General features: G+C 39.4%; 1 protein-coding gene across 3 annotated transcripts in view; it reads left to right on the top strand.

The window, feature by feature from the left end:
- Nucleotides 1–23,748, top strand: part of LOC125460143 (chemokine-like protein TAFA-1) — a 464,230-nt gene that overhangs the window by 313,520 nt on the left and 126,962 nt on the right. For all 3 annotated transcript variants that reach the window (XM_059649924.1, XM_048547268.2, XM_048547267.2), the window contains exon 3: nt 19,595–19,735. In XM_059649924.1, coding sequence (XP_059505907.1) covers nt 19,595–19,735 — 141 coding nt within the window. The remainder of the gene's footprint in view (nt 1–19,594; nt 19,736–23,748) is intronic.

Here is a 23,748-nt window from a genome sequence, read left to right as displayed (position 1 = left end):
TGAAAACTTAGACAGATCATGGTTTGGCAGGGTTGGCTTAACCTACCTTCCAGTCATGGTTCTATTGGTGACAGTAATACTTTGCTTACACCTGTTAGGTGTAGTGTATCTAGGGAAACCATTTTGATACCAATTTTACAGCAGATGTCAAAGTTATATCCCAAACATTTGCTGATATTGTTGCAGTCTAGCTGGTGTACTTGCCAGTGGTGAAGGGTCAAGACCCGAAATGTCAGCTTTTGTGCTCCTGAGATGCTGCTTGGCCTGCTGTGTTCATCCAGCTCCACACTTTATTATCTTGGATTCTCCAGCATCTGCAGTTCCCATTATCTCTGATCACAATTTTAACCTCACTGTGAAGCCTCTTCCAGGACACCTAACCTGAAGAGGTTACCCTCCTCCCTCCGGACCAACCTCAGGGGATCTCTCCTTTTCTGATGAAGGGTCGAGGCCTGAAACGTCAGCTTTTGTGCTCCTGAGATGCTGCTTGGCCTGCTGTGTTCATCCAGCTCCACACTTTATTATCTTGGATTCTCCAGCATCTGCAGTTCCCATTATCTCTGGTCACAATTTTAACCTCATTGTGAAGCCTCTTCCAGGACACCTAACCTGAAGAGGTTACCCTCCTCCCTCCGGACCAACCTCAGGGGATCTCTCCTTTTCTGATGAAGGTTCGAGGCCCGAAACGTCAGCTTTTGTGCTCCTAAGATGTTGCTTGGCCTGCCGTGTTCATCCAGCTCCACACTTTGTTATCTTATTATAGTGGTTTGCACCAAATCATTTTCCATGGTTTCTTGTTGATTTCCACAAGGAGTTATTTACTGAACAGGCATATACGGAATTTTGTGACACCAAACATCAGTACAAGTGTTTTATGTTGTTTGTTGGAATTGAATATTGTTTGTGATGGACTTTTAATTTCAAATGAAATTGGTTTTGGCAGCTAACATGAAATACATACCTAACTCTTCTAAGCTGGAATGATTTCTATGATTGCCTTCTACCTTGGGCTGCAGTACTGTAAGAACGTCTGCTGACATTTGTTTGAGTGATTCAAATATGTGTTGATGATCCTCCTGCCCTGCATTGAGGGTGTCTTTTTTTTAAGAGCTCTTCTAACGACAATGCTTTTTCGGAAAAGTGTTTTTTTATTCACTCACGGGTCATAGGCATTGTTGGTTGGCCAGCACATATTGCCCATCTCTGGTTGCCCTTGAGATGATGGTAGTGCCTTCTTGAACTGCTGCAGTCCATTAGTTGTAAGTAGAGCCATAATGGTGTTGGGCAGGGGTTTCCAAGATTATGACTCAGCGACAGTGAAGGAGTAGCGATATATTTCTAACTTGGGATGGTAAATAGCCTGCAGAGGAATTTGCGGGTGGTGGTGTTCCTATATATCTACGACTCTTGCTATTCCAGATGGAAGTAGTTGTAGATTTGGAACGTGCTGTCAGCTCCACCATATAGTGCAAAGAAGTTTGAACATCTGAAACATCTTAGCAGGTTGCCTTTGTCCTGTGTGTAGTCCAGTCTTCAACTTTGTTTGGGTCAAGGTGGATCCCAAAAAAATTGAATGGTAACGGCCAGAAAAAAAGTTGATCTGACCTATCTTCTCATGGCGCTTCTTTTTTTGAAGATGAATCCATTACAACAAGATGCTGCCATCATTGTATGTAGATTTTGCTCATGTCCTTTGGCTTTGCCAAGTGAATTTTGGATTAATTTTGCTTACGCGGGAGTTCTGTGTGCATATCCTTTTACAGGCAGATTAGATGCCTTGGGTCCGTGCATATCTTTATTGTGCCAGAGAAAGCAAGAACTGCAGATGCTGGAGTCAGAGACAACACGGTGTGGAGCTGGAGGAACTCAGCAGGCCAGGCAGTATCAGAAGAGCAGGAAGGTTGATGTTTCGAGTCAGGACCCATTTCTGAAGAAGGGTCCCGATCCAAAACATCAACTTTCCTGCTCCTCTGATACTGCCTGGCCTGCTGTGTTCCTCCAGCTCCACACTGTGTTATCCCTGATTGTGCCATCTTTCTTTAACATGTACGGCTTCGAACTGCACCACTCTGTGTTCTAAAATACACAATGGATACTGCTGTTATGCCCAGCTTCTTCTTAAGCTTCACTTTCTGGGAGACAATTGCGCTTTCTGCCTAGTTAGATAAGGGGCAACTAGTAAATGTCAAACATTTCCATTTCAAAAGGGCATTCTGTCAGGAGTCACGTAAAAGGTTACCGCACAAAATAGAACCTTATAGTATTTGATGTGATAGATTGGAATGGATAGAGTATGAAAATGCATGTTCAGCGATTTCAGGATTTTCCGGACAGGTGAAGTTTAAATTGTGAGGGAGTGAGTCTGAACAAATTTGCTTTCAACTATTGTGATAAACTAGCAAGTGTTAACATTATTGCCAAATAATTGAAAGAGAACCTAAGTATAACCTATGGATAAGATGAGACAAAATGAATGCTACCACAGCAGCTATCTTACCAAAAGCATGAGGATTTCCCTCGGCTAATGCCAAATTACTTTTGGGGAAAGGGTTAATAATTGCTGAAACCACTCCATGTCAGTCCATAAAAATCAGATAAATAAAACAAAGATTATGGAAATCTGAAACAAAGTCAGAAATTGCTGGAGAAACTCAGCAGGTCAGGCAGCATCTGTGGAGAGAAAGCAGAGGTAATATTTCAAGCCCAGTAACCCTTCTTCAGAACCTGCAGTGAATTTAGTTGGAAGTTTAATGTGCTGTTATCCACATCAGCTTACTGTTTACTTATGGTTCTATGCACTTTGTGAAAGTTACAGTTCATTATAATGTGGGAGGTTATAATGTTTCTGATTTTGTGTGGCTAAGTTATGCTGAACCACTCTGAAAAGCACAGCCTCTTCAGAATATGACAGCCATGATGGAACTGATAAAGGGCCAAAGCAACTGCAGGATACTTCTTTCAAAGTTTAAATTAAATCTTTGCACCATCAAAATTCACCTTTTGTCCTTAAGTCTATGATATGTCTATTCTCCAACTATATCATGAGAGGATTTGAGGAGTCACAATGCAGTATATTAGCAGTTTACTGAATAAACCAGCATAAGGCCCCATGAATAGTAATTGCCAAAATATTTTAAATCATGAGATCTCCTGGGTAACAGAAATAAACCACAAAATATGCTGCTGAATAAAAATGATCTAAAACATTTAATCAAAATAGATTTCTGTAGGTTGAATTTCCAGTTTGGGAAACTGACCACAGGTTTATTTTAGGAAAATGTAACGATTTCAAATCTGATATGACTTCTCAAAGTCGAACCAGTTTCAACGTCACTGTCACACCAGAAGGCTAAGTGGGTGGGGAAGGAGGAGTCCTCGGAATATTTGGGAAGGTGCTAGAATGTCTCATCTCAGGAACTCAGCCTCCATATACCCAAAGGAAATGATGGAAAGAGAGATTGTGTTATCGTGGAAAAGTCACAGGTTAAATCACTTTTAACTGTTTATTTTAGTGCAACATACTGAAAATAATAAATAGAGAGATTTTAAAGCTGGAGATTTCACCAGAATATTTATTTTCACATAGTTGGTACCAAGGGCTATATTTTATCAGAAGTTGTATTCCCCCCAACCCCCCACTAAAAATTCAAATGGAGCCTATCCATGAAGAAATGGGCTTTCTTCAGCAATTATGTACTTGAAGTTTCGTTAATTATTTAAAGTCAAGATTTCTACTTCAATCAGAGGAAGAGATTGCATCTTAGAGAGCTACTGGCTAATTTGTCTAATTGGTTAGGGTGTTAGCTGCCACTGGGATTACAGACAATATCCAAACAAGAGGAAATTGTGGAGCTTGATATTCAAGACAAGAGGTTGGGTATTGGCAAGGCCTGGCTGGAATAGCCCAGAGAGGCGATGGAGATTGGTGTGGATCTAGATTTCAGAGGCCAGGTTGGGAGTATTAAAAAGGGTGTAAGATCTTGTTTGGGGACAGGCCTCTGATTCAGGGAATGAAAAAAGATCCTCTCCCCTCCCCAACCTCCCAAATCTGCCCAACACCAGCTCACACAGTAAACGTTTCCAGACCACTCACAGTATATATAAAATAGCAGTGGAAGTAGAATGAGGCACATGAGTGTCCACTTAAGAGCCTCAATAGTTGCAAGGGAGTGCAGGCAGCCTGACACCTTCACTGCATATAAAATGGGAGGCAGGCCAGGGCAGATGGAAAGGCTATCCATTGTGTTGTACAAGCACAGTAGCTTTAAAATGCCGAAAGAGGCCGTAAAACCCAGCTTTATGTTGCTTTCTTCTGAATCATTTGAGCAAAGTTCATCAGAAGTGGCTCAAATTTTAATTGTAAGTAATTTTGATGTGATGAGCTGATGACAACATACCTTTTGAGATAAAGTCATTCAATGTTAGCTTTGTCTCTTTTATTGCAATACTCTATTCCCTTCAAAATAGATTGACAAAATTCCCTCACATTGTGATTGCCGTAAGCAATAATAGCTTGGACCTGTTGGATATTTTTTCATTGATTATTGGAATCGATGGTATGCATGAGTACCTCTGCACCTTTTGATGCAGAAATTGCTGGAATACCACGTTTTGAGAAAAAAAAGTATTGAATTCTTTTCCCTTACTCCTCAGTTCAAGTATTTGCACCACAAAATGCTGAAAATGTGCATTGAAGATGGTACCACAATATTAGTGCTACATCTGGTGCCTCATGAATGTTCAGTTGTATGGTCTAACCTTGTTCACACAAATAAATTGAGGGTGAGAGAAATAAACAGTCAATTAGTGGAGAAGGAAATAGAGAGAATTTGAGTCAAAGTAGGAAGAAAACAAGAAATAGAAAGATAAAGAAAAGAAGTGTATTCAGCAGGGAAAAGGGAGAAAGACAGGCAAAGTGAGAAATAAAGTTAAAAAAAGGACATTCAAAAGTAGACATTCTAATTTAGTTATGGTTCAGAAGTTATTAATGAATGAATGAATGACTAGGTAAGAGTGAAAAAATCCACAAACATTCTAAATTAGGTTGTATCCCAAAACTATTTTGTGAAATAAATCCACCTAATTTGCAATTCTGAGTGTCAAAGCAGCTTTGCGCTCTGAAAATGATTTCCTTCCGACACTAACAGGAGTGTTGATGGCAAGACTGGCACCAAAGGACTGCCAAACAGATTCTTTTTCCAAAGTTTTAAAAATGTCTAGAAATAATTTACTGTAGGGGCCTACACCACAATAGTTGTTTTATTTCTAGACCCCCAAAATTGAGTTTTCATGCCGGAATTATTATAACTCACAGCATTACCAGGATCATTAGGAAATGTATGACCAGGTCCAAATCTCAGTGGTATGAATACTTTGCATTTATAGTGCAAATCTAGTAATTACATTGACAACCAATTCATTTCAATGGAGAAGTTGAGGATTGAACATTTGTCAGTCTGTTTGAGGATATTCTCATTGTGGTGCAAACCGTTCAGTTTCTGGTGAATTGGAACTAACAGTAGAAATTGTATATATTATCACGAATTTTTAGATGTTTTGTGCACTGGTAGAGATGGGTGTTATTAAATTGCCATTATGTTTTTCAGCCATAAGTAGATATTACTTTGTATGTATCAGAAATATTTACAAAATTACCATCCTACTGCCCAATTTCAAGTCCAGTAATTTTACAGCTTCTGCTCCAAATTGTAGCCAAAGCCTATCAACTCAATTTATAAATTGGCCTTGAAAAGGTCTGCCGAAATTCCCATGTCAAATGGTTGGAATGCTTATTTAAATATTGAAATCAGCTTATTGGTCACATTGCCAATATAAGGGATGATATTCTGTTCAATAGTGCCCAGTGGCACTAAATCATAGAAATCATGGATTCATACAAAGATTACAGCACAAAGGCAACCATCCTGGTCAGTGTGCCTGTACTGGCTCCCTGCAATGGCAATATAAGTTATCCCAACAGTCAGAAATGGGGGAGGGGAAGGGGGCTGTGAAAAAAAAGAGAGAGGGTAGGAGGTGGTGATAGAAGGTGGATAGTGGAGCAGATAGGTGGAGAGAAGATGGACAGGTCAAGGAGGCAGGCATGGAGCTAGTAGGTAGGGAGTTGGGGTGGGCGTTGGTCAGTAAGGTGGGAGGAGCAGAAAGGTGAGAGAAAAACTAGGCAGGTCAAGGAGGCAGGTCGAGAGGAGGGGCTAGTCTTGGGATGAGGATGGGGGTGACGAGATTTTGAAGTTTGTGAAGTCTACATTGGGACCGTTAGGTTGTAGGGTTCCCAGGTGAAATATGAGGTGCTGTTCTTCTAGTTTTCAGGTGGCATTGTTGTGACACTGGAGGAGGCCCAGGAAGGACATGTCGTCCAAGGAGTGGGAGGATGAGTTGAAGTAGTTCGCGACTAGGAGATGTTGTCGTTTGTCACGAACCGAGTGTAGGTGCTCCACACAGCAGTTTCCAAGCTTCTGCTTGGTTTTTCTGATGTAGAGGAGGCCACATCTGGTACAGTGGATACAATACACCACATTAGCAAATGTGCAGGTGACCGTCCGTTTAATGCGGAAGGTTTTCTTGGGGCCTGGGATGGAGGTGAGGGAGGAGGTGTAGGGGCTGGAGTAGCACCTCCTGCGGTGGGGCTAGTGGGGAATCTGGAGCGGACGAGGGAGTTGCGGAGACAGCAGTCCCTCCGGAAGGCAGATAAGGGTGGGGAGGGAAATATACCCTTCGTAGTGGGGTCAGATTGCAGGTGGCGGAAGTGGCGGAGAATGAAGCGGTGAATCCGGAGGTTAGTCGGGTGACACGTGAAGAACACTGTTGGGACACTATTGAGTGTTGATTATGGAAGAAGCAAATACACTTAATGTTGCAATTTGTAAGTAAACTTAGTGTTAAGTAAAAATGTTGCCGGACTGTTTCCTGTTTCTCCTTTTGGATTTGGAGTGAATTAACTTGGAAGAGGCGAATACTTGCCTAAATGCGAAGATTACAAAATACGGTTTTATTTTCATGCAGAAGACAGTAATCTGAATTATATTGGTGAAGAATATATGAAAGGTCAAAACATGAAATTGTCAAGATGTGATTACCCAAAAATGTTTGTATAACTTTAAATAACAGCACAGAGGCCAGTGTTGCCATGTCGCCTTTTATTTACTTGCGCACAGTACACTGGCTGTGACCAGTCAGCTTCCATACCAGGCTAGTCCAAAGTCTGGTATTGATTATGGGAGAGAAGGGAAAGATCTGACCCGCATCAGTTAAGACCCCCAGGAAATTGTAACGACATGTCATATATCGAAATGGAGTTTAAGAATATGGGCATTAAGGAATTTAATTATATTCCTGCGATGTTCAGTCTAAGGCAGATAGAACAAGTCCCCTTCCTATTATCAGGGGAGTACTAAATAACTGATGCAGGAGCTAAAGCTTGGAATATGATTGAATAAGATGTATAAGATTGTGAAAGCCCAAGGATAGATGATAAGGCTGGGGTTTGTGGGAGGTGGTGTGATAAACATTGAAATTATGAAATGATCTAAAGCTATTCATGGACTAATGACCCAGCCACATGATTAACCTGATTGGATGTGTATATAATCAATTAATAATATGATTGGTTTGTAACAGACAAAGGTGGGCTAAAAGCAAATGTTGAGAAAGAAGTGTGTGTTTTCCTTTGCTCAGTGAAGCAGTTCCTGAGCTGTCCAGAAGCACTGTCCCTACTGGTATAAAATAATAAATTCTGATGCTGGAAGTGGGGCTGGATGTCAAGTGATTCATTTAGTCTTTCCACCCCAACAGAAAAGTACCTTAATACTCAAGTCTTATAACTCCCAGGATTATTGCAAAATTTAGAAGATTTAATCTGATTACTCAAAGCCCACATTTATCTGATTGATGGAATCAGGCTTATAGAAAACTCTGAGCAGATTTTTGTGCTTAACTTCAACTACTAATAACTATAAATAAATCAATTCCAACTGCAGGCAAACAAAAACTTGATGAAGCACTGACCTCTTCACAAATCCCTTTGCACACATGCAATTAACACAGGCAACAACCAAAAATGTATGCTATGGGTGGAGAAAAAACATATCGGAGAAACACAGTTCAATAGCACCAGTCCATAGGATTTGAGATGTTCTTTTTGCTTCTTCCAAGATGTTCTGATCTTATTATGTCTGATTATTTTCACCTTGGTCAGTGGTTAGAGGCAACAGCTTATAGCAACTGGTCAGCAAGAATATCTAGTAGCTATCTTCCAGGTTTTGATGACTTCACTTTTGCAATCTAGAGCCTTCCATCCTGTTTTATTCTCACAATCTCTGTTCATCTACTCAGGAGCCAATCAGGGAGTTGTTGTCATTGCTAATGTCTCCTGGTCTCCACAAATGGACATGATTCTACAAACCAATCAGCAATCTATCTCTGGTCAAATGTACTTTGCATACCGAACCACAGCGCTGTGGCATCTGATACATTTTCTCCTGTGCCCCCCGCCTCCCTCCCTAGAAGGGTTTCAGCAAAACAGCAGTGTAGACACAGCTCATAAAAAGTTCTGGTAACTTGTTTTTAGAAGTACAGCAACTCCGTCCACAGTCCTTCGTTTATAGAAGTATCTTTTATCGCCCTCCATTTTGGTCCACAAGGTTGGAGAAATCAATTATTGTGATTTTGTTGAGATTGTTCAGGTGCCTAGCACATATACCAGTATAACAACATTGTTACAGACTGAAGGGATGAAAATTCAAAAATTTCCAGCATATCTGCCAGTTGACAAGGTCATAATAATAAATGAATGAATAAGCGTCAAGAATACATAGAGACAATTAGCCCATCGCATATAGGAACAGAATAAGACCATTCAGCACATCAGCTCTGCGCCACCATTCGATTATGACTGATATGTTTCTCAAATCCATTCTCCTGCCTTCTCCCTGTAATCCTTAATTCTTTTGTCAATTAAGAACATATCTCTGTTTTAAATACCCTGTATGATTTGGCCTCCACAGTCCGCAGTGGCAATGAGTTCCACAGATTCAGCACTCTTTAGCTAAAGAAATTCCTCCTTCTCACTGTTTGAAAGGGTCATCCCTTCACTGAGACCGTGCTGTAGGATCCTAGTCAGTCCTGAAAGTGGAATCATCTTCTCCATGTCTACTGTATTGAGGCCTGTCAATATTCTGTAAGTTTCAATGAGATTCCATCTCATTCTTATAAACTCCATCGAATACAGACCCCGAGTCCTCAAGTGTTCCTCATATGACAAGCCCTACATCCCCAGGATCATTCTTGTAAACCTCCTCTGGACCCCCTCCAATGCCAGCACATCTTTCCTAAGATATAGGGTCCAAAACTGCTCACAATATTTCAAATCGGTCTGACCAGAGCCTTAATACAGCCTCATCATTATATCTCTGCAGTTGTATTCTAGACCTCTTGAAATTAATGCCAACATTTCATTTGCCTTCCAAGCTACCAACTTAATCTGCATGTTAACCCTAAAAGAGTCCTGAAGTCCCTCTGTGCTTTAGACTTCAGAAGTTTTCCCCATTTTGAAAATAGTCCACGCCTCTATTCTACCTGCCAAAATGTATAACCTCACGCTTTCCCACAATGTATTCCATCTGCCTCTTCATTGCCCACTCTCTGAGCCTGTCCAAGTGCTTCTTCAGCCTCCCTGCCTCCTCATCACTACCCATGCCTCCATCCTAACAAGTGGTCAGCTATGACTTAAAATATCAGCTGCCAAAGCAGAACAGGATTTTTAAACACAGACACAGAATTCAGATGTTGAAAGTGATTAGTCTGTGGGATCTATACTAGTCACAAGAAGCTTTTGTTTGGTAACAAGAGTACTAATCATCGATTCATTTAATTGTGAAATGTTGGATTGCATTTCAAAACATTATGGAACACACTGGTTAAAATGTTTATTTTCACTAAGGAATAAGGATTGAAGTAAAGCCATGAAGTATGGAAATGATACTAAGCTGCTGAAAACAGTGCTGATTCCAGGCAAAAGAGAGGAGATAAGCCACCATGTAGCTTCTAGTGAAATACCCTTCCTGCTGAGTAAGCCGTTACATGAGGAAGACACAAATGCAACTGAGCATGGAGCACGATAAAGTGATTTTTTTCTGGAAAGCCAGCAGACCTGCAGTTTTTCCAATTAGTACATCATTACATCCTCCTTACAAATTCTGACGGTTTGATTCAAAATGTTAGAGAATTGAAAATCATAGAATCCGTACATTGTGAAAGCAGGCCATTCAGCCCTTCGAGTCCTTCCAAAGAGCATCCCACCCAAATCCACCATATCCCTACAACACTGCAGTTCCCAAGGCCAATCCACCTAACCTGCACATCTCTGGACTGTGGCAAGAAACCGGAGCACCCAGAGGAAACCCACACAGACACGGGGAGAATGTGCAAACTCCACACAGACAGTCACCCGAGGCTGGAATTACTTGGGTCCCTAACGCTGTAAGGTAATATTGCTAACCACTGAGCCGGCGTGCTATGCCATAGCTTCAGGTGATGGGAATTTGAAACAAAAACAGCAAATCGTCTTCATTTTCTGAAGAAGGATCTATACCCGAAACATCTGCTTTCCTGCTCCTCTGATGCTGCTTGGCCTGCTGTGTTCATCCAGCTCTACACCTTGTTATCTCAAAACATCTTAAAGCTGATTTGCACATCCTTCTTGTTACAGACTGGAAATCTTGTTAAGCTCATTGAAGAGATCAGTGAGAAAAGGTAACCATAATGAAAAACAATTGAAGCTTGCCTCAGAGTCCATTGTAAGTCTTGCATTCAACTCTCATGCTAAAGAAGTAGTGGCTATAGATTTAAAGATGTGAAACAGGGTAGAAACATTATCATTCTACATTCTGTAGACTGGTTTACACATAAGGGCAAAAGGATGATTTTGGATAAAACTATGCAAAATGGATAGAGACTGGCCTGGGAGTGATAGCTACATTTCTGACTGACAAAAAGGAGGAAATTGCCAAAATATGAGGTTTGTGGTCATGAATATGATAGTTGACAGTACTTTCAGCGATGAATTATGTGAATGAAATCAAAAGGCAATGAGATGCTCCATAAATTCTTAATCAGTCGTCCAAACTACATGTTAGTAACTGCGCTGGAATGGTCAGACCATTGCAAAGAATTCACTTCAAATTGTTGGGGACTATAGTGATTGTCACTTGGTATTCTGTGCTGTGCCATCCCTAGGAGTGATTAGTTTCAACCTAACAAATGAGAGATATTGGAATTCTGAGATAAGAACAGAAATAGTTGCAAAACCTCAGCAAGTCAAGAAACATCTGTCGCAAAAAAAAACATAATTAACGTTTCACGTCAGCTTTCTTCAGAACTGAAGAAAGAAGTGAAAAGGTTTTAAGCCAGTGGAAGAGGGGAGGAGGCAGGAAGAACAAAGGATAAGGGTCAAGGAGTGGAGATAAATAAGCAAATATAGCAGGTTGTAAGAGCCAACGATCGATAATGGGTATGGTAAATAAACAAAGGTAGGATAAAAAAAACTGCAGATGTTGGAAAACTGAAACAATAACAGAAATTGCTGGAGAAATTCAGCAACCAACGTAGGTCTCCAAAGGAAGTGTTATTGACTACATAAAGACCATATGAATGCAACATGAGGAAATAAAGAAAGACAATAAGCCAAAACCAAACAAATAAAACAAGAAGAAAGATAGAAAACCTAATAGACAAGATGTGGACAAGTTATAATCTTCAGTTCTTGAGCTCAGTGTTGAATTCAGAAGACTGTAGAGTATCAAGTCAAAAAGTGCTGGTCCTTAAGCTTGCATTGAACTTCAGTAGAATGTTATAGACTGTCATGAATAAAAAGATTAGCATGGGAGCAAGTGAAGAGTGAAAATGACAAGCTTGCAGACTGAACTGTGGTGTTCAGCAAACTGGTCACCCAGTGCAGAGGGAGTAACAAATATATTAGACTACTTTAAAAACAATGCAAATAAATTGCTGCTTCACTTGGAAGGAGCTTTTGGAGTTTTGGACAATAGGCAATAGGTGCTGGAGTAGGCCATTCGGCCCTTCGAGCCAGCACCACCATTCATTATGATCATGGCTGATCATCCACAATAGGGGAAAAGCAAAAGGGATGTTGTTGCATCTCTTTCACTTACGTGGAAGGGTGCCATGGGAAAGCCGTTGAATATGGTCGGTGGGGTGGAATTCAAAGCCAAGGAAAACCTATTGTTGGTCTGAGACAGAGGGGAAATGGTATGAGCAGAAGAATGGGAGATTGGACACAGTCATGGTGGCAGTTCTCAATGAAAAGATCTAGAGAAGGTAAGAAACCAGAGGGAGCACCAGAGGCACCATCTTCAGGAATGTAATCATGTTTTCTACTCCCCATGTCATTGGCCAGTTACCTAACATTTCCTGTAAGGCAATAATCTCGAGCTTTTCACACCTTGATAGAGGGAGAATGTGAGAGACATATGAAGTGATTTGTTAAGCAGGTGGTAAACTCCTGATAATGAACTAACCAAGGAGTTGAAGGCAACAGAAGAAGAGCTCCACGTCATATGGACTCCAAATTGATTGAGTTGGGCGTGTATGGGGATGAAGCTACAGTCTTTACTAAGGAGTCACTTTCACCCCCTCAGTGGTTCTCCAGCGCCCTACCTCCTGTTTGGATTTACGGGTTGGTTAGCATCTCTCAATTCTTTTTTCTGCAAGAGGTGATCACCCTGGGATGATGTGTTGTACTTCCTCATATTAGCATAACAAAAGCATGCTCTATATCTCAAAGTAAATTTGAAAGAACAAAGAAACTTCAGGCAGCCAATAACTGTCCCCAAATATCCATTACAGATCAACTTTATCAGTACAAAACTAAAGTATGGAAAATTAACACTAAAAAGCAGTTACTCAAAAAGTTTCTTCTGGAGATGTACTGTTTTTGACAATTCTCTTCCTTTGACTACTGGTCTCGGGTGACTCAATTCTGGATGTTCTTATTATTCTAAGAAAAGAATTATTTACACAGTGCACTCTGATTTATTCTGCAAACTTTCAATGTGCAGATTCATTTTTATTAAACTTCATTTTGATAGCCTTGATAATGACATCCTCGACCAAATAAGAGATGACATTTTAAATATCTGCATATCTCAAAACAATGCTGGCATAGATACACTCTCCCTTCCCCACATGATGTTTACATTTATTCCATAAGGGGGTATTGCATCTTATTCACTAGATTGCCTTTTAAACCGGCTGCAAATGGTGGCTGGTGCGATCATTATGTTCAAAAGATTTTAATATATATTTTTATCACTTGTGGGACATAGGAGTCTGGTTAGCCAGCATGTATTATCCATCCCTTGTTGTCCTTGAGAAGGTATTATTCTCCACTCTCAGGAATTGAAATGTATATTCCCTGAATAATTGCCCTTGGCAAATTCTTGTGGCACCATCTTCAGGAATGTAATCATGTTTTCTACTCTCCATGTTGTAGGCCATTTACCTAACATTTCCTGTCTGTCTTCATGTGAGGCAATAAGCCTTAGCTTTTCACACCTTGATGCATAAGCCAGGGTGCAGTTCCAAATCTTTTGCCCTTAACGTGTGACCTAACTTTGTCTATGAGGCACTGAGCCAACATGTTACACATACTTCCCTTAGACTGAGAGTTGGTTGAATTTATCATGTCCTGGAATGGTGGTTTTAATATTTCTATTTTCCCCTTCCCAGGACTTTATTGATCAAAAGTACCCATTTGGTTCTCCTGGCTTTAAATTGCAGACTCCCGTACTCTCTTTTGCTAACTCAGGAATCATAATTGTTCATACTGGAGATTTGCAGTGAATTCAGGATCCTACTAGCATTTCCAAACAAGCCCCCATATCTTCTAAGAAGTTTGCCTTCTCCCTCCCCTTCTGGACAGTTTGGATTCCAGAGATTATACAATTCTAATAATTTGGAACCATTCACAATAACTTTTGCTATGCCCGAATGATGAATCCCACATGATTGTACAGGCAACTGATAAAACAAAGATGAGGTTGGTCAGTTGTAGATCAGCTCTATCATAACCATTGTAACATTATGTAATATCATTTTGAATTTCCTCATTCTGATTTTCCCATCAGCAGAAGGTGACGTGGTGGCTGTAGGCAATGCTACCCATTCCAGTTAGATTGTGATCCAGAAGAGATGTAGTTCAGCCAGTCAAAGCTGAAGCACATGTCAAGAAGTGCATAACACCTGGTCCCAGTTAATCTCTGTGTCAATTACTTCTGCTGTTCTTTTTAGAAAGGATGACCTGAATAGCGCGATGATTACGGGTAGTGATTCTGACAATATGAGAAACTAGCTTGGTTTCCTTATCCGTTCTCCAGTTCCTCCTTTAGATAGTCGCACATATTGTCCAGGACATTGATAGCTTTTTTTTATTGCTGGTTACAATGGGATCCTCCCATACTGCTGTTATGATTAGGTAGGTGATCACTGACATTCTTATCCTCCATTATCCTGATGATTTATCTGAAACAAAATCATTTCAGTGAACAGCTGATTGCTTTCCTGCAGACAGAAACAATCTGTGAGTCATAACGCTTCACAAGAAACCTACGCTACCATTTTCCTTTCCCTGTCATACCTGGACACACACAGATGTTACTGGTCACTATGCACTCAAACGCTCCATTCCATATCACGTCAAACCTGGGCCTGTCAGCTGACTTCTTCCACATAACCTTCCCTCCTGCCTTTGGCTCAACTCATGATTTATGGCTTCTCTTGCTCCTTTCTTATTCTCCTGCTGCTCCTTTACCTCAAATCTCAATTCTTTTAAATGCTCACACAATGCTATCAGGTGTTTTCTAACTCTAACACTGATAGGTTCCACATCTTCAATTTTTGCTGTGGGTTTCACTAGGATCACGTAGCCTGGCAGTCATTGGTCCAGTCATCTGTGTTTATAATTGCTTATAGTTGTTATACTGTAGGGAGAATATTCACAATCCTCTCTCCATTTGTTCTAAGGCCTTTTCTATGGCAGCTTGTAATGTTCACTTCACTTGTTCTCCAATGCCTGAACTCCAGGATGGTACTGGATATAAAACCTCTATTTTCTTCCTGGTAACTGGCATGTTTTTCTCTGTGAAATGGATTCCTCAATCCAAATCTAGTTGTAAGGCTTTCCAAGCTTGATGTTACTTCTCCCGATGTTTCCAAGCCTTTCTCAACCACTTTACCCAAAATCTTTTCATTCTTATTTTACCAAAAAGTTTAGTGAGTGACCCCCTTGGATACCCAATCTGAATTCTGGTCTGTCAGAAATGAAATTTAGTTGAGTTTAATTTCCCTTTAATAGAAACAGACCTCTCCCATATTATCCTACAATTGTTGTTATTCCCCATGGAAATGAGCCTCAGTTCTGTTTTAGTCTCTGCTCATTCTTATCCCCGTGGGAAATGGATCTCTCTGTTTTTACCTTACAAAACTGGAACACTACCCTAAAGAAGATGGTGATGAAATCTGTTGTGTCAGATAAATCATTAAAGAAAACGATAATTTATTTATTCACACCGTCTTTTCCTCACCACCATTATTAAGCCTGGAATGAAATCTTTTCACTCTCCTGTTTCTCGCACTGGCCTTCACATAATTTAATATTTATTTTTCCCATTTTTTTTCACTTGTACTGAGTCAGCTAATTCAGAGTAACAAGTTATTGATAATTTAGGGTGTTCTGCAACCTTTCAATATTGTATGAAAAAGTTGATATTAAGGTCAACATGTACCATTATAATTCATTAAGGATCCACATGGAAGAACTTTCTATTTTTGCTGTCACAGGATAAAATTCCAATATTACATGGACAGTTAGATCCACAGAATATAAATTGTGACCTTTGTGAAATCTGTTTGACAGAATTTTGAAAAAGGACCGTTGATATTGAACTTGACTGTGTATTAGACAAACCAAATTGAGTGAAATTATCTAACCCCTTCAGTCTTTCAAGCAGAAACATGGCATCATTTTAGTTATCAGTACTGGAGTTGTCAAAACATTTCGATCCAAAATTGCATTCTTTGTGATTCTTTCATGTGGTGTATCTCTGACTTTTCCCTTGTCAAATTCTCTCTCTCCATTTCTGCCATGTCCACCACATTCAGCATGAGGCCATTACCAAACACATCTTCCCCATCCTTCCCTTTTCAGCATTCCCATTCCCTTCACAAAGCCCTGTTCAACATCTCCAAAGCTAGCCCGCTTCTTTTTCCCACAGCAACTTTCCATGCAAATACTAACGGTGCATCTACTGTCCAGGGCCCTGTACACCTATTCCAATTTATTATACTGATTTCATAGCTCCCAGTGTGCTCTTCTCTATACTGGAGACCAAACATAGATGGAGTCGTTGCTTTTCAGAACACCTCTGGTAAATTTGCACTCCCCGTTGCCTATCATTTTAATTTTCTGCTTCACTCTCATGCTGAACTCTGTCCTGAACATCCTGCACTTTTCTAAAAGTGCTAAAGGAACAGTATCTCAATTTCAGGTAGGCTTTCCAGAGCCATTCATTCTCAATAATGAGTTGAATAATTTCAGATCATAACCACAATTCCAATTTTTCAAGAAGACCGTTGGTGATAATAATTCCACTTTTCCACTTACAGACAGTATCATGGAGTTACCAGGGTTCAGATAATTAAGATTGGAAGGATGTTTAGAGCTGGAGATCATATGGCAATAGGATAGAGGAGTCGGATGCAAGGGCAGATATGGTGTCATTCATCAGTATCCCTCTTGCTGTTGTCTAGTGGTTCAATCAGGCATTTGTAGCCTCATATCTAATATCTTTCTAACAAGACAAGAAATGACCTACATCAGTTATGCATGCCAAATGGCAAGTCTGTCTGCAGCTGGGTTAGTCCTTGTGGCAGTGAAATTAGGTTCTTAATTGGCCACTTAAAGGCCTTAATTGATGGCATGGTAGGGAGGTTGACATGGGTGTACCATGTCAACCTCAAATTCTGTTCGAGGCAGGATGCAGCAGGGCTCAGTTAATTGACTTTGTTACCTCCAAGATTTCCACCTCCACAAGCAGAAAATTATACCTATTACTGTAGCTTCTCTCAATAAATGCTGTCAGATCACTACATATTTAGAACATTTTCTCTTTGTGCCCCTTCTAGCTTTAAGTGCCTAATTACAACAGTAAAATAATGAGGAACAGAAGTAGGTCATTCAGCCCTTCAATCTTGCTCTGCCATTCACTGAAGTCATGTCGAATCTGATTTTACCCGCAACTCTATATTCCTGCATACCTCAGATAATCTTTCAAACACATGATCATCAAGAATCTATCAACCACTGCTTAAAAATATTTAAAGATTCTGCATCCACTACCTTTTGAGGAAGGGGATTTCTGAGTCCCTTAACCCTCAGAGACAAAATATGTTTCCTCATCTCAGTTTTAGATTGGTGACCAAACTTCTTTTAAAACCAAGGCCTCTATGATTCTCCTACAAAAGGAAACATCCTTTCAACATGAATCTGGTCAAGCCTTCTCAGGATCTTATATGGTTCGACTAAATTATCTCTGACTCTTCTAAACTCAAGGATACTGGACTAACCTATCTAGTTTTTCTTCATAACGCAATCAGCTCATTCCGGTTATTGGTTTAGTAACTCTGTTTAGAAATGAATGAGTTGAAAACTTCTTCACATCACAAATTTTTTTTGAAAGTTCAATTCTTTAACAATGGGAAAAATACAAAATGACAATCATTGTACTGAGATAATGGGAACTGCAGATGCTGGAGAATCCAAGATAACAAAGTGTGGAGCTGGATGAACACAGCAGGCCAAGCAGCATCTCAGGAGCTCAAAAGCTGACGTTTCGGGCCTCGACCCTTCATCCGTTGTACTGCCCTGGTTTGAGCTGCTGAAGAAATCATAATTGCTATTTGGTACACTAACCAGAATCAGATTGTTACACCTGGTGCTGAACTGGCCCTAAAATTATGCCATTGTTTATACTGTTTAATTAGTTTATTTAAGAAAAAACTATTATTATCAGTTATAAAGTTTTCATTATGGTAGAGCAAGTACATGGAAACATTCTACTGATGTGCCAAGTAAATTAATCTGGGCAAATAGCATGAAAAAAAATCAACTTGCTAGCTTAAATGGTTTTTTATATGGTCCTTGAATTTAGAAGTAATGATGTGTCACAAGAAGGCCTGAATTTTGCATCATTTAATTTCAGAATTATATTTCACTTAATTCAAAAGGCTGTAGATTTAAATCACGTGAAATATCTCTAGATTTGTTTATGATAAATGCTTCATAAGTGAGTTAAAAATTAATATAGCATTCAAATGTAAACATTTACTATAAGGTTCACATGCAATACCACACTTTCTACAGTCTCTGGATCTGCAATGTTGACATACATCATACTCTCTATTACCAATCTGCTGCAAGATTAATCATTACTAAAAATATAAAGGATTAATGCTTTATATGACTGCCCTCAGTCTACCATTGTAGCAGAACAGTTAATCTGTTCAATAACGGACAGAGAAATGCAATTTGAACAGATTAAATGTTTGCTCATTGATATCAATAATAATATGAAGTGCGTATTCTAAAACATAAATTATCTGTGAAGTTGTGTCCTATAAGATGTGAAACTCAATCTACAATGAATATCTTGGCGGTTCTTATGGTGAGTTGGTAGCATCCCTACTGCTGAACCAAGAGGCCCAAGTTCATTCCCACCTGCTGTAAAGGGATGTAATAACATTTCTGTTGTTTAGAAAATATCTACAATTCCTAATTTGGCAACCAGTTGGAAGCTAAAGTGTAATGCCGTTTAAACGAAATAGATTGCAAGAAATTCGGCTGAAAGATTGCCAGCCTTAAAGGGAATTAACAATCTATATGTTAGGTGAAAAAGTCAGTGCTTTATTTTATGTCAAGCATAATACCTTTAAAAGCAGAATACTGTGCATATTGAAAATATGAAACAAACACTGAAAATGCTGGAGAAACTCAATAATTCTGTCAGCATCTATGGAGAGAGAAACAGAGTTTACATTTCAACTCAAGTTGGCTGTTGGCTGTGGAATATATTTAGGCTTTCCCTTTATTGTGAAGTTATGTACGCAAACTTTAACAGACAAGGCCAATTTTATAGAATATAAATTCAAATAAGTACTGTCTATTTACATTTCATAGAACAAAGAGACAGACTTTGATGTGCAACATTACTTCTGCAGCTTCTTTTGTGAAACTATTTCCTTCCCACTTTTAATTTTTCACTTCCTGACATGCCTTAATCTAAAATCAGAGACGGTTGACAATGGCTTTAGTGTTAGTATGCATATGACAAATGTGTTCAAATCATCACAATTTTTAGAATAATCAAGTTGTAATTTGACATCTTACATTAATAGAGCCCCCTCTGTGTTTTTGTGATGTATTAAGTGATTTTTTTTCTGAGCTATAGCAAATGAAGTAACTTTTTACTGTTGACAGACACTGTAATTTATTTCCTTTCCTGTTTAGATGGAGGTACATGTGAAGTCATAGCAGCACACAGATGCTGTAACAAGAATCGAATTGAAGAACGATCACAGACTGTTAAGTGTTCCTGTCTGCCAGGGAAAGTAGCTGGGACAACCAGAGCCAAACCATCTTGTGTTGATGGCAAGTAAATTAAATCAATAGTAATTTAATTTTAAAATTGCAGACGCAAATGTGTTAAATGTAATGCTAGTCAGATTTCAAGCAAAGTAATCTGTTCAGTGGTCTTTTTGATTAAATTGCAGCTTAATACTTATGAATTAGCAACATAGTTGAATCTTCAGCCTTTGTAATTAATCATATAAACACTGACCCATGAAGGAGTAAACAACAAAACCTAATACAATAATTCATTTATATTTGATGTGCATCACAGCTGTAACAGAGTAACTTACTTTACACAAAATTAACTGCTGTTGCCATGTCTCCTCACTTTGAACCACTCTTTAGGCAAACCCAATGTTTAAAGTTCATTTCAATTTACAGGGAAATAAATCTATATTACAGAAATGTGAAAATGGTCCAATACTATTACCTTGAGTACTGGCGTATCCAAAGGACAAGTTGTTGATCTAGGAGATCTTTTGCTCATGTCGGGCTGCATCCTGCTGGAGCAACATATTTTGCATAAGCAGTGATGCAACACAGAAAATATAATTTGTGTCATGGCTTGGTACAAGGCATAGTCAGGGCAGTCAGGATCTTGGCGAACATTGTGGCCAGCTGTCCATTTAACCAATGAGTTATTATGGTTGAAGGGAAGATGAGAAACAATGGACAAATGAGGCAATGTTTTGCCAAAAAAAGTTCAGAGAGATAAATAATGAGTGGGAAGGAAAGATCGAATTTGAGGAGAGAAAAGTTGAGACAACATGCTGTTTAAATTGGAGTAGATTGGTTTTGCATTGTAAAACAGCCCCTTTGCTGCTAAATATGAGCTCTAACATGCTGTGGTGAGTTCAAAAGTCAATTAATGTAAAATCCAGCAATTTCTTCAAAATAATGGTGGAGCAAGGGTAGGAGAGAGTGGGGCAGAGGTGAGTGCTAATGGTTGATAGTGTTTTTCCAAGGCAAATAGTTGAGTGGTATAAATCGACCATCAAGTTGTGGGGAGTCTCAACTCATGCCTCTTCCCCTAATCTTGCTGTTGAATCTGCACATAGTAACAATGAGTCTCATGAACACAATTTTTGCTTTTACAGAACATTTTGGATCATAAAGCATTGTCCACTTTAAAGAGGAGGTAAATCTATATGGTTTGCTGGAAGAATCTTTCTGCTGTCTCCTTTTTACTACTCAATCTGATTCCAGCTCTTACATTGAATTAATTTTAGTCTCTTTTTTTCAGTTTGATAATACAAGAAATATTTACAAGGTCTTCATCCATGCAAAAACAAGTAAGGGGTAGCTTAGCTCAGATTGGGTTGGTTTGTGGTGCACAGTATGCGAACACAGTACAGATTCAATTCCTATGCTAACTGTGGACACTCTGGAGCCCTTCCTTCTCAGCCTCATCTCTCAATAGACTCTCAGGTTAAACACAACACCGGGCTTCGCTATCTCTAAGGAGCAAGCAGCTTAGGGCCCTCTGGGACTGTGATGACTTTTCATACAAACAACAAGCACACCATTTTTTGACAAGTAAAGCTTTTCTACAATGAACAATAATAATGATACTTGTAAAATAATATTTATTACCAAAATATACTGTATGAGTTGCAAATGAATCAATGGGTATTGTAAAATTTGCCTGCAAAGTTCTTGAGTCAGCTGGCATCTCCCACCTGTCAGCAATAACCAAGAATATAAACAAGCAACATGCTTCCACATTACCATCCTATCAGTTGTTCTGTAAACTTATTGAACAATGATCTGTCTCAGGTATTAACAGGTAAAATCAATTCATCTGATACCGTCACGTTATGATCTTCAAGCATTTTACATCATACAGACACAAAGGTGGAGCTGTGGGAGGTGATGGCCTGGCAGTATTGTTGCTGGACTGTTAATCCAGAGCCCCAGATAATGTTCTGGTGGATCTGGTTTTGAATCCTGCCACAGTAAATGGTGGAATTTGAATTCAATAAATATCTGCCATTAAGAATCTAAAAAAAAATCATGAGTCCATTGTTGATTGTCAGGAAAAAAAAAACCATCTGGCTCATTAGTGTCTTTTAGGGAAGGAAACTGCCATCCTTACCTGGCCTGGCCTACAAGTGACTCCAGACCCACAGCGATGACTCTTAACTGCCCTCTGAGCAATTAGGGATGGGCAATAGATGCTGCCTAGCCAGTGATGCCCTCATCCCGTGAATGAACAAAAGAAAATGAACATTTCTTAAAATATCGCCTGGTACAGTTAGTAGTTTTCTCATTTCACAGGGAATGAACATATGGAGAGGTTAATATAGTCAAATAGTGTGACTTGTAATAGGAGAAATAATAAGCATTTTTTGGTTCCCCACACCAGTGGATTTTTTTAATTTAAATTGTACAAAATAATTGCAAGCTGCCAATTCTTCCATCGTTCTTTTGATCTTGGCTATAGTTTTTCCTTTTACTTTTCTAAGTTTGAAAACCCTGACAGCTTTTGTAAGTTTTGATTGACATTACTGATTGTGACTACATTTCTCCTAACACACCCCAATAGTACCATCAGCAACTGAAAATTGTAAGATGCTTATCCATTGTCAAAATAAGTTAGTGTGGGAGTAATTTACTGCAAATGTTGTAATCTGTACTGAAAACAACAAATGCTGGAGATCACAGCAGATCAGACAGCATTCCCTGTATACTAGGGCAATTTAACATAGCCAATCCACCCAAATTGCACATCTTTGGACAGTGCAAGGAATCCAGAGGACCCAGAGGAAACCCACACAGACACGAGGAGAGTGTGCTAACTGCACAAAGGCAGTTACCTGAAGGTGGAAATGAGCCTGGGTCCCTAGTGTTATGAGGCAGCAGTGCTAACCACTGAGCCACCGTGCCACATAATTAGGTGTGGCCAACACTGGAGCAGAGTTTAACACAGCTTTCAGACTGTCAAATGCCTTCTGATATTCCTCCACTGAAAGTTTGTAGATTTCTTCAACAAGTGAATCCGTGGAGCAAACGAGCCACTAAAATTCAGTATGAACTTCCGAAAAAAAACAATACAGTCCCTGGAATCATGGTGCTTCCTCTTCATTGATGGTATGGGAAAGTCCCCAATCACTTCTGTTTTCACAACTCCTGTAGGACCATTTGTCCAAGTGCAGTGACATGGCCTAGGAATGTGAACTGGACTTTTGCAATCTTACTCTTAGCTGTTTATCACCAGCCCACCTTCCAAAGTCAACTGAACAATTCCAGTAGATATTCCAAAGTCAACTGAACAATTCCAGTAGATATTCCAAATGTTCCTTCCACTTGTGACTAAAAATCACCAGATCATCAATGTATACCACACAATTGGGTAATCATGAAATTACCTTATTGGTTAGTCTTTGAAATGTGGCTGATACATTTTTCATACCAAATGGCATGACTTTAAACTGGTACAGTCCACTCAGTATCACAAAAGCCGAAATTCCCTTCGTGCTTTCAAATAAGATACTTGCCAGTATCCTCTCAATAGGTCAAACTTAGAAATACAAGTTGCTTGTCCAACTTTTCCAACAAGACATCAAATCAAATTTTGTGACTGCATTGACTTTGTGATAGACCACAGAATCATTGGATACCATATGGTTTTGGCACCATTACTATGGGTGAGCTCAATTTTCTGCAACTCACTTTGATTATATTTATCTTTGAGCGTGAATACAATATCTTAATGAACCTGTGCCAGCTTGAGGGTGAAGTCTAAGGACATTGCTTAATGAGAACAACATTTTCTATATCTATGTCATGTATCATCAGATCAGCACTTATCAGCTTATTCCCACATATCTTCCCATTCTTTCAGGTCATTTCAATTTTTCTCTGGAAGATAACTCAATTCTGATAAAAACCATACAGTCATTTCAATTTTCCTCTGGAAGATAACTCAATAATTTATCCCAATTTTTGATAACTTCCTCATTGTCTAAATTAATTTAATTAATGTGCAATTCAGAATCCTCTGAACTTGATCATTCACTCTGTGTTATAAC

The sequence above is a fragment of the Stegostoma tigrinum genome, chromosome 11 (genome assembly GCF_030684315.1).
Source record: "Stegostoma tigrinum isolate sSteTig4 chromosome 11, sSteTig4.hap1, whole genome shotgun sequence".
Classification (NCBI taxonomy): domain Eukaryota; kingdom Metazoa; phylum Chordata; class Chondrichthyes; order Orectolobiformes; family Stegostomatidae; genus Stegostoma; species Stegostoma tigrinum.
This window is presented reverse-complemented; position numbering and strand designations above follow the sequence as displayed.